Source organism: Falco biarmicus, chromosome 5 (genome assembly GCF_023638135.1).
Source record: "Falco biarmicus isolate bFalBia1 chromosome 5, bFalBia1.pri, whole genome shotgun sequence".
NCBI lineage: Eukaryota > Metazoa > Chordata > Aves > Falconiformes > Falconidae > Falco > Falco biarmicus.
Genome location: NC_079292.1, coordinates 48,192,036 through 48,204,257, shown reverse-complemented (window position 1 = coordinate 48,204,257; position 12,222 = coordinate 48,192,036). Strand labels below are relative to the sequence as shown.

At 40.0% G+C, this 12,222-nt stretch overlaps 1 protein-coding gene across 4 annotated transcripts in view; it reads left to right on the top strand.

The window, feature by feature from the left end:
• Positions 1-7,098, top strand: part of NUDT4 (nudix hydrolase 4) — a 29,276-nt gene extending 22,178 nt beyond the window's left edge. Inside the window, exons 4-5 of one of the 4 annotated variants that reach the window (XM_056340064.1) lie at positions 1,462-1,546; positions 3,470-7,098. In XM_056340064.1, the coding sequence (XP_056196039.1) occupies positions 1,462-1,546; positions 3,470-3,672 (288 nt within the window). In that variant the 3' untranslated portion in view covers positions 3,673-7,098. The other 3 variants (XM_056340063.1, XM_056340065.1, XM_056340067.1) reach the window with 3 other exon arrangements.
• Positions 7,099-12,222: the final 5,124 nt, after the last annotated feature.

The following is a 12,222-nucleotide window of genomic DNA, read 5'->3' as shown; positions in this document are numbered from 1 at the left end:
AAAAACTTGTCTGTTTTTTAACTCTGCTGGTTAGTCTACAGAAATATCCTGTATTTCCCAGCTCACACCAAAAAAGGCAGGATGCCTATCATCTTGTTGCCTTAAAACAGGGCATGCAAGGGATGATGATTCTTTGGTAATTCAGTTCTATGTTCTTCTGACTCAGTCTACCACTGTCTAGACCAGAGGAGATAAAAATCTGTGGTGTGGCCCTTTTCTAGCTTACTACTAATTTAAATCAAGGCCCTCCTTCAGTTTCACAACGTGGCCCCCCAAACAGTCGTTAGTACCATTGAGGGGGCCACACACCGTGACCTGGGGATGGAACTATGAGATGGAAATTATATTACTGCCGAGTCTTTGTATTCTGGAACTACAGCCAGAAAGGATACATGTTAATAGATGCATTTACTCCATTTAATACTGATATTGACAAAGAACTGTCTTGGAGTATTTTTATTTCCTAGTAAAGCACAACAGTTTAAAAACTCTACTAAAGTTGTAGTGAAACGGAGTTAAGTAGGGATGGTTATTGGCACAAGGATAAAACCAGCTGTAAGGGGAGCTAGGGCATAACATCTCTTGGTTCTTAATATAGTTGTAATCGTAGATGGTCATGGGTATTCTAGAAGCTCAGTTCTTTTCCAAGGGGCAGTCTGGTTTGGTTAGTCAGGTAGCACTGCTAGCGGTGCGCCGCTGGCCCGCTTTGGAGCTAGCGGGAAGTAATGTCCACACAAATCTTGCGTGGTCTGCTTGTGGCACCGTGACCCTGCCCTGAGCAGATACCTCTGTCAGTCTCTGTATTTGACTTGCCTTGTTCAAAAAGCGTGTGCTTTCTCAGTAGGTGGTTAAGTACTGTGAATGTGGCAAACCTGTCGAGCAAACAGATGGTAATGATTTTTGCATTTGTCATGGTTGCAAACATAGGCTATTTAATTTGCCTTATTGAGTGAAACTTTATAGCCAGCATTGCGTAGATGATCTGGCCACATGGCACAGTGGGTTCCATCTTGCAAAGGTGTTTTTAATAACCTTTAATCTAGGAACATGAGTTGTGGAAACAGTTTTAGCAAATGTGCTCTACTGTAGTAACTTCCAGCTTATGTAAAAGACAAGTAATGGGCAGTACTAGTGGGCAAGTGCTAACATTAAACTGGGTGACTGAGAGCACAGTTTGGTCCCAGCTTCACCACCTTCAAATACACTTGGGTTGTTTGTTGGTTGTTTGGTGTTCTTTTTTAGCCTAGTAAAACAGAATAGCTGTTGTTTTCAAATAAATTTCAGTTTTACCATCCTTTTGGGCCTGTTCAGTACAGATGTTTATTTAGTGAAAATAAAAGCCAGGTTTTGATGGCAAGTATCCTTCAGAGGTAAGTAATTTCTAATCTTACAGTTGTTGTGGTAAGTCTGTAAGTTATTTTTTGCTGAGAATTAAAACGTCTACTTTTAACATTCAAGCAGAACCAGGATCGGAAGCATAGGACGTACGTTTATGTTCTTACTGTGACAGAAATACTGGAAGACTGGGAGGATTCAGTTAATATAGGTAAACCCATTCTCTAATACATTTTATTAAGCAAACCTTTTTCATTTTCTGAAGCAATTCGTGTAATTCTGGGGGGAATATTAATTCTATTCTATAAACTGAAATTACTGAAAATCATGATGTTGTTCTTCCACACCTTTTTTGTATGCATGTAACAAGGGTAGCTTCCAATATAATATGTTAATATAATATAAGGTTAGAGTATTCTAAACATTATGATGGAATAAACCTCATTATTATTTGTTGATACAGCTCTTTTTTTTTCCTTTTTTTTTTTTTAAATTTATTTAAAGGCCAAATATTATACTGATGAATTCCCTTTTCCTTAGAATGTTTTGCTGTATGATAGTCTTACGGTGGTTTTGAAAGTGCCTTTGGGGGGGGGGGGGAAATACTTGGAAAGTTTTGATGTTCTTTTTCCCCTGATTCTTCTGGGGGGGCAGAAATCATTTGTATCTACTTTCACCTTAGCCTAATTTTTCAGTAGTGGTAGTGCTGACCTCAAGAGGGATCCATTTCTGTGTATATATATATGTGTATGTCTTATAGATATCACTGTCATGCAGTTTAGTTAATTAACATCCTTTGTGATGTTGTATGGGTCTTACACTTTGAATTTAATAAGGACAAAACCAGTTATGTTTACCTAAAGTTTAAAAAAAAAAAAAAGCTTAGTTCAGTAATAGTATTTGTCCAGCTGAAATTTTAGCTAACTAAGAACTGGTATTAAAAAAAATTACATCCTACCCTTGATTGGTTATGCTTTGCCCTTTTCAGGAGGTGGTGCTTTAGGGGTGTTAATAAACTTAGCAATATTGATCTGTCAGCAGATGGCATGTAACTGTAAGAGTAATTTCAAAACTCTGCTCAGTTTTTCAGGTGGAAAGAGAACGTTTTGTTTCCAGTACTATCTAGTTGTGGGGAGCGTACCTTCTTAATTGCATGCCAGGTTCCCTGTGTAGCAACACTGGTCAGTGGTCCATTACCTAAGAGGGTCAATATTGGCAGGAGTGGGATTGTTTTGAAGAGTTGTACCTGGAACTCTAGAGGGCCTGTGAGGGCAGTACTAGTCTGTTCCTGCTCTACGCCAGGCTGTGGGGTGGAGGGGAGCATCCAGCACTGGCATGGCTGCTGGCTTCCTTCTGGGGAGCGCTGTGGGCAGTGGATGAACGGCCCTGTGGGGCCACATACCTTGGTCTTAAACAAGCAGTCTGTAAATGTCTTAATAATGTTCAAGCACGGTACCTGTAACACTGCAAAACTAAATGAAAAACAGAATTAATCCCACTTTTAGCAGTACTATCCTTGACCTTGTCTAGAAGTATTTTCAGAGGCCTCTAATATTAAAGGACCTATATAAGAACGATGATCTTAGGACTATCTTGTTTAAGATAAGTCCTAGACCTAAACATATCTGTATATGAGATACACTATTTTTTACAACTTATGGCTAACCTGAGTAACATGGATATGTTTTGAGTATGGAGCGCTACTTTCTAAATCTGACCAAGCCATTCTCCTGCATTTCATGCTTGCATCATGGGTGTTGATTCTTCAGACTGATTTTCTGCTAGGCATGACAGTGTAGGAAGTCAGTATTAACTAATTTAAATAAAATATCCTTTTCCCTAAGAAGTAGATTTGGCTTTTAGAGCATATGAACAGTCATCCAAACTTCTGCCCAGTATCTGCTTTTAAGAGAGTTATCTGAAAGGCTTTATTATGAACTCTGTTTCAGTCAGCAGGAATGAAAATCTCCTGTGTTCACCAGTTCTTTCAAGGTCTTTTGACTCTGTATCTTTTGGCCAACAACTTGGAACTTCTAAAGTAAAAGAAATGAGGAAAAAGTGAATGATCAAATAGCAGCAAATGGTGCTGTTACAAATTTGTAACTGTTGTTCTTTGTGGATTATACTCATTCAGGAAGGAAAAGAGAATGGTTTAAAGTAGAAGATGCAATCAAGGTCCTTCAGTGTCACAAGCCTGTTCATGCAGAGTACTTGGAAAAACTGAAACTGAGCTGTTCACCCACTAATGGAAACTCTGTGGTTCCCCCTCTTCCAGACAATAACTCCTTATATGTCACTTCTGCACAGACTTCTGGGTTGCCCTCTACTGTGAGATAAACACTTGGATTACCTTTTTATTCATGTCATCACAAAGGGGAGACATCTGTGATCACGTGTAGGCATCTGTATAACTGTCGGTTCTAAGTGAAATATGTGAATGTGTCATAATGTCAGATTTATTTGAACATGTTTTTTCCTTTTTAACAATGTAAAATAGTATTTCAGCAAACCAAAGCCATATATGGATTTTTTTTAAGATGCCTTAATAGGCCATTTTTAAAAAAAAAACAAAACAAAACCAAACAAAACATAAACTTGAGTATATTAAATTTCCATATCTGCTAAAATAAAATATGCATCTCAGTGGTGTTCAGCTTATTTAAGACTTAGTCAGTTTTAGTCAGTAGTTCTGCAAGAGTACTTGCTTAGAAAAAAGCTTGAGCAAATAGTCTTATATTAAACTCTTACTTGGTATCTGCAGATGAAGCGCTAAGATCTTAAGATGGCAGTATTTGGGTAAATGGGTGTGTTGAAGGCAGAGATGCGTTAAGTGTGACTGCAATAAAGGACTAAACCACATTCAGCCTGTCAAGAGCAAAGGATACCGACACTAAGCACTGCTTGCCTCAATTATCCAAAAGGTTGCCTTGTCCTATGCAATCTTCACATAATGTATAACTAGAGCAAGAACAATAACTTTGTCTTGCAACTACCAAAACTATACTGTTGCTTCATCACTTGGTCAGCTGATGAACTGTCAGAAGACTTACATGAAAAGCATTGTAGGTCCCTCTTGCCCCATTTGGTTTTTTCCCTTTTATTAGCATTTTGATAAGTATCTTGTTCATGGTATAATTACACTGCAGGTTCCAAAAACTTCTAATCTTCAAGGAGAAGCATCACGCAATGTTCCTGCAGTCTGTTGTAATTTAAAAATGTTTAGAGGAAAGTAAGGCTTACCCTTATGCTACAGATATGTATGTCATCTTAGCATGCGTGTGTTGAGGTGTCTGGCCCAGCAGAAGCTAGCAGTGGTACCTCCTGGCCTTGGAGACGGGTGGGTTGATACTTACTTACACTAGTGGAAAAGTAATATTCCTTTGTCTTGCTCTGAAGGTCTGCTGAAAGCCCTAGTTTGAAGTTAACTCTTAAATACTTCAGTTTTACTGGTTTAACACCCAATTGCTTTAGCTTCTTGAATTAAAAGCTGGCCTCTTGATAAAAACTCCATTGGAATAAATGAGGTACAGCTGACAACTTCCCTGTTCTGAACTATTTTCTTTTTTTTTTTTTTTTTTCAGCCAAAAACATGAAAACTAAATCCACTCTTGGTCTTAATGCTTTTACCATAGGATTACTCTCTCTATGTATGTGCGTGTGTATGGTTTCTTCTACAGGAACACAATCTAATTCATACGAGTGTCCTAATTATGAATTTTTTCTAGGATCTAAACCCAGCTGTAACTCCTCTATAGCCAGCCAAACCAGAGGCTGAGGTAGACCGCTACCTCATATGTGAAATTTATTCTGGGTAAAGCTCATGCTCTTACACAACATTTGAACTTTTGTAAATAGTCCAACTAGTAAATAGTGAGTGTAAAATGGAAAATAAATGTAATTTAAACCTTTTGTTACTCAGTACACAAATGGTTAACTTCTACTTTTTTAACACAAATTGTGTAAAATGCTGCTATGAATTTTCTTGTGCTGTTACACTTTTTTAGGAAAAACCGTTGCCACAAGTTACTCCTTAGAAAACTTACCCTGTGCCATATGTAAATGCAGTTAAATTAGGGAGGCAGATGATCTGATCTCTTGATGCTGCTCTCTTTGAAGAGGCATAAATACTACTGACAAGAGGCATGAGCCGCAAAGCTGAAGACTTCTGAAATGTTGGGTAGGATGCTGCTTTCCATCCCTGTATCTCCTATTCCAGGTCGCTTTCAGAACTGGAACAAACACACAACTCTGTTCAGGTGCACCTTAGAGGTGGAAGTATCGTTTCAGTCATGAGGTGGAGGGCTGGGAAAGGAGTGTTGATGCTTCAGTAGCACACACAGGCATATGCATACTTTATACTGACCCTCATCTAGATTGGGACACCCTTTGCTGGGCTCACTTATTTACACTAAATGGTCTATCAAAAGCAATGTTTTGCCAGGTGAAACACAAGGAGGTAGAGTTGAGTGTGTTGAAGAATGTCTAATCTTTGTTAAAATCATACCCACAGTGTGTAAGAGTCCCTCTGGCTCTAAAGCTGCCTTTAAAAGAGTACATCATTCAGCTCCCTTTTTTGATCACTTTGATGCTCACTTTTTTGTTCAGTAGTCATTTTAACACTTTAAATTGAGCAAACTTGTACAGGCTTTCTTGTAACAAGATTGTATAGAATCTGTGAAAGCTAAAACAATCCAGAGTTTTAAGTTCTTATTCATAAAAAAAAAAATATGCTTCTGTCTCCATTTTGCATTCTTGGAATGAAACCAATCCAAGCTTGTATGAGATTTAGTGGTAATGCATGATCTTATTTTGTAACTCTTGAATTATGTATTTGATAATAATGTAAAAATGTACAGTATTGCTGTTGCTAACAAACTCAAGAGTTGATTGCCTATAAATATTTTGGTTATTTTTTTGGTCACACACATTTGAGCTGCTCAGTAGTGCCAGACAGATTATTTTTTTTTAAAAAAACAGCATTTCTTGTATAAATCTCTTCAGTCTCTATGCAACCTTCAGAATGAAGCTCTATTGCTTAATTTGACTTAGACTCCCTTTCAAGTTCTGTGAATTTTAAAGGTAAATTGAAAACACATCAGTTACGCTACAGCAAACAACTGTAGGGAACAGGCAGTGGTATGGCTTCAGTCCTAATGAAAACTGATGCTAAACTTCAACAGAAAGGGTCTGTATAAAAATCAGAATAGGAAGGCTAAACTTTTTTTCTACTACCTATCAATTTAAATGTAGAAGCATTTTGGTTTTACATGCATCACCATTTAGATGGGCCAAACTTATTTCATACAGAGCACACTTGAGATTTTTTCTCGTGTCATAAATTCTGTACAACGTATCCAGATTTGGTTCTCCAGAGGTGAAAGGGAAGAGAGACAGGTCGTCATCTGCAATTATCAAAAAGTCTAGTTTGTACCGCTGCTTTTCCTGGCTGTTAGGGAAATACTGAGGTATTGCAGAGAGGCTGTCGAAAGTGAAAAAAATCTTATTTTGGTGCTTACTGCACCCCTGACTTAGCCTAGCATTGGTCTGTTAACAATGTGCTGTGAAAAAAACTGAGAGGCAAACTGTTGGTTTACTTACAAACCATGTTGGTGAAGTGAAAACAAGGGGTGGGGGGGGGGGTGGGGGCAAATTAAGTTGTAAACATTTTGACCTGCTTGCATGGATTTTCTTTAAAGATTGATGTAAGAATTTTGACTTTTTATATTTGAGAAATACCAGAATAAAATCTAAATTAGTCCTGTGGATGATGTAGTCATTCCATTGCAAATACCGCAAAAGAAGCGTTTGTGCAAGAGTCTCTAATAGCATCTAAAATATACCTAGTTTCATCTAGTGTGTTCTACTTTTGCCTTGTTAAAAGTGTCGTCCCTCCCCATCTACTGCACTCTGTGGATCCTCTCCAGCCAGGCACAGTTCCGTGCTGTTACAAGGAATGGGTATTTTCTTGAACTTCACAACATGCACACCCTTAGAACACGCATCTCCACGACCCACCCCAGCTCAGAGAGCACTGCCAGAGCTCAGCCTGCTGCTGCAGACCCCATCTCTACTTACCTTGCTTTTTCCACCTTGTTTTGGCACTGAGCAGTTACTCTCTTCGTCCTCTCAGTATGACTTCAGACAAGCAGACCATGACCACACACCCTTCTCTTTGCCAGATGAAAGAGTTTTACTGTAGTTGTGTCTGGTTCCTATCAGAGCATCTCCCATGCATCATGTGAAATTGAAGGACACAAGCAGGGTAAAGCGTGTGTGTCACAGCACAACACAAAAAAGGAAAGACAAAATGATTGACTTCTTTTCCAAGACTCAGAAAGACTATAAGAATCTTCAAACTTTTAAGTTGAATGTGTTTGGTTTCTTTTAAACTTACCTTCTTACTTTCTATGCTGTTCTGGCCTCAGTATTGCTGTGATGGTAAGCTAGGCACCGCGTGCTCAGCTCAGATGAAGCCAGCACTGTCCACAGTCGGAGGGCAATGCTCCACCAAAGGAACGGTATCGCTGCTTAGCCTGCAAACAGTCACAGGCATCTCCCTGCCTGTGGCGATCCGAGTGCTCTGGGCTATGCACCACCTGGAACAATGCTCTCAAGACAGTTTTTCTGTCCCTAAATAAGCAGGAAATGTTTTTCAAAGAGCTAGTCTAGGAAGGCTAGAGACCACTGAATGAGCCTGCTATCCAATCAGCTGATATTTGCCTGATGGCCCACGCTGAGCTTCTAAGCTACCAGTGGCAGCACTGGTTCCCAATAGCTTTCCCTCATTACCTGCTAACGCCAGTTCTGATGGACAGACAGTATGGAGCAGCACGCCCAGCAATGCATACGACTGGCCAAGTACCGTCACATTACACTACCCTGGCACTGGCTGCCCGGTGGCCTGGCACCCCTTACACCCAGACCAGAACAAGGCCCTTGTCCTAAGGGACTTTTTGCTGCCATTTAACTGCTTAATTCTCCTGAACACTTCCTTCTTTCCTGCCTTCTGGGTATGCCGCTAGCACAGCCTGTCTTTGAATAAGGTGGGAAACACCCACAGCAACTGAAGAAAGGAAAAATACCATTAGAATCACCTCACTGTGTCTTATTCTTCTAGATTTGCCACAGATGCCCCTCCATAAATTTATCAGTACCCATCCTAAGCCTTCAGCGTTACCTGCAATAATAATAATTGAGTAGCTGGTGGGAAGACCACAGCAGCAGTACTTCTGAAGGCCCAGCAGGTACCTGGGCTGAGGTAAGCACACCTGCTACAGCAAGCAACAACTGAACATCGCACGTGAAATCTTTCAGATCTGTAAGTGACCGTGCAAGCCTGTCAACACAAATCCCGGACATCTGAACTTGGGTCCCTGCCAGGCAGGGAGGAGCAGATGAGGCCTGAGCCAAAACTATTCCACAGCAGCAATGAAGACAAGAGCCCAGCCTACCCCAGAGTATCTGAAACACAATTTTTCAACCAGTACTCCAGTCAGAGGCATTTCCCATAGAAAATAATTCATGTTTCCCTTTTTAAAAAATAAAAATCTTTGTTACACGCCACAGTTACAATCTCTTTATCTGGGAAAGCTCATGCGGTGTGATGTACAGAAACCGCAGGTACAGTCCCTCCCCGCGCTCTCTACCTTGAGGGATTCCTGAGTGTTCAGCGTCTTGGTGATGGGCTAATCAATGGTGACAACTCCCTAGCAACAAACTGGGCTACCAAGATGAGTCATCTGAGGGTATAATCCCCTTTCCTAACACAGATCACTCCGTGGGTAGGTGTTCAGCTGACAGCTTCCCCTACCACCACCCTTGAAATCACAGCAGTTTTAATCCTTGCCTTTCTGCCCTGCAGACAGTCTGTGTGCTCACACCGAACCCCTTATCATAAGGGTTGAGGGGGATTTACGAAAGCAAACACCACAGACAAAGCAGTTATGCGGCTTTTAATGTCACTCTTCCAACGTGCTTCAGTGCAACTTAACAATTAGGTGTTTGCTTTAAAATCTTCCTGCATGCTTTGACAGGCAAGATTGCAATATCCAGTACAAAATCTATCATAGCGGACATAATTACTAACTTCGTGCCGTGCCCATTATGTAGCATGCTTTAGCAAAGCTTAATACATCTGCCAATGAGATTGCACTAGAAATTGTCCAAGCTGTGCGCTCAGGTAGCAAAGTCTTGTACTAAACCAGGCAGACTTAAACACAGGCAGACAAAAAACCAAACAAACGATACCATCCTCAGGCTGTGTACCAGAGCAGTCCTCTCTGATGGCTTGAGGGCAAGAGAGGGGGGAAAAAGCCACAGCAACTGGAAGGTGATTTGTGAGAGAAGTTATCAATTATTACCTTCCTTATTTTAACGGATGTTAAGAACTGTTAGGAAACTGTATTCCACCCCGATGGCAGCCCACTACAGTTGAATGAAGCTCAGTGTCTATGTGATGAATAATCACTCTTCCTTTTATTTCAGTGTCACGTTACAGTCAAGACATGTTACTGACAAAACCTACCAGACACTTTAAAGTAACCCTCAAAAAAAAAAAAATCCCAAGAAGGAATGTACATAAATCAAGATGTCACAATTTGTTACGTTACGAGCCCATTAAGATGTTTCACAATAATCTCGATGTGCTGGAAATACACTTTCTTGAAAGCTATAGAAGCAACGTTTCACTTGGTTTAGACTAAAGTCAGCTAAGACACAAAAAGCCTGCTCCATCAGTTCCCAGCGATAATACGCTTCACACGCATGACAGAACATGGCTATACATGAAGAGACCACCACTGAATGGTTATGCAGAAAGAAAAGCCTTCCAAATCCTCCTCTTGATCTGAAGGAAAATACTGCAAAAGTATTTTGCATGTGTGGTCTTAGAGCTCATGCGATAACCCAGGCTCAACAGGTACCACAGCTACTACCTGGACACTAACATATAAAATGCAATGTCACCATTCTTGCACAGGGTTTCAGGACCTTTAACACACAGCACCAGTAATACTAGAGGAAAACCATTTATTTTACATTTACTGTTAATTTATCCAATGGACATCCTCCACTAAAAATGGAGATATAATTAATGCTCCCTGAAAGATGGCTGCATTTGCTAACCAGCTGTAATGGCAGATGTTAACAGAACTCACTCTTGAGTATATTCAGAGCCATTGTCTGAAACGTCTGCTTAACTGAGGAAAAAGTTATATCTAACTGGCTTCAAAGAATTTAGCCTAAAAGTTTCACACATTCCTCAGTATAAGACAGAATGAAATTCCCAGCTTGGTTTTATACAGGGCTCTTAAATCAGGTTTAAAAGTTAAATAATATGTATTTAGTATGTATCATCAGCTTCAAAAGGTTTAAGATATGCCTGAATAGACCCCACAAAGTTTTAGTTTTTAGGAAGCCCATTTAAAGTTTCCTTCATTACAACTATCATTTGCAAATGCTTTAAAAAGATCAAAAATACAGTATTTTACCTATCCTTTTACACAGTTAATTTCATATATACCATCATGATGTACTCATACATTCAAACTCAAGACAGCATGAACTTCTTTAATAAAATCTCAAATTTGTTGAGATAGTTAAAAAAAAGAACGCAGGCACATAATGGCTACTGTGTACTCAAACTGTTCTATAATCCACTTTATTCAGTCAACAGCAAATGAAGGCAAAGGATTTTTTCTATTAACAGTATTCCATCCAGAACTTCCTCAGTTTTAACTACATCCTCTGATCAGCTCTAGCACAGTTTTAAGCCCTGAACATACAAATACCTAGCCATCCGCTACATGGCCTCGGCTCTGGATTCATCCCACCTAGTCTGAAGTTGAATTGCATCACTGCCAGTTCAGGTCCTGGTTCTCTATGAAAGGAAAGGAAAGCCACTTTCAAAGCAGGTGCTTAGGTGGGTCTGACTGTCCCGTGGGGGTGCCCCTTGTCCTTGGACTACAGGCAGAGCTGAGGAAAGCTGTGTATGTAGCGTAAGGTAAAGCTTTAAGAGGTAGGTGAAGTGAATCCACAGTTTACCACAGCTCACTAGTCTCAGCTGCCTGCCACAGAAGTTGCCCATGTTAATAGCACATATAGGATGTATGCCTGCTAAATCCAAACACATGCTCACTTGTAAAGGGGCGGGGGTAATGGTGCTTACCCACTCTGAAGAGCAAACAATTTGTTACAAGCCTTGAATGCAACTTTGGCTTACATTCAACACAAACTACTTTTAAAACAGTTTGGGGGATTGGGGTTATAGCTCAGTCTGGTGAAAAAGTTGAACTCTGCATCAAGCTTCAACCATGTTACGAAGGCTACTTTGAGGGACAATACCAGTTACTAACCACTGAAAGCACTGTCTGTTGGAAAAATGTAGTTTTAATAGATATTCTTCATCTTACATAAGAGCACAATAAATACACAACATTCTATAGAAATTTCAGATGACACAAGAAGAGGTGAAAGAGGGAGAATACCAATAGACTACATATCCATACCCCTGAATTGCATGACAAAACACTCCCTACTGCAACCACTACAAGCTGTCATTTATACACTTCAGGCTGGCCTTGCCAAAAGCTTTTAAGCTTTTTTTTTTGTGTGTGAGTGAGAGGGCTTGGGGAAAGAATGATAACAGGGACACAAGAAATTAAGGGAAGCAATCAGATGGGTTCCCAGAAAAGATGCTGGACTCCCAAACAACGCATACGCAAAAACCAAGGATGAGTAAGAAGTTTTTTAATCACTTCCCTCCAATAAAAAAAAAAAGCTTTGTTGCTATGTAAGCAAACCAGTTGCTCAAGCAAGCAGCTTAATAAGGCTTGTAGAGAAAACCAGTGGTATGAGCCGCTACCTGTAAGTGGTTAACCAAAGAGCCAG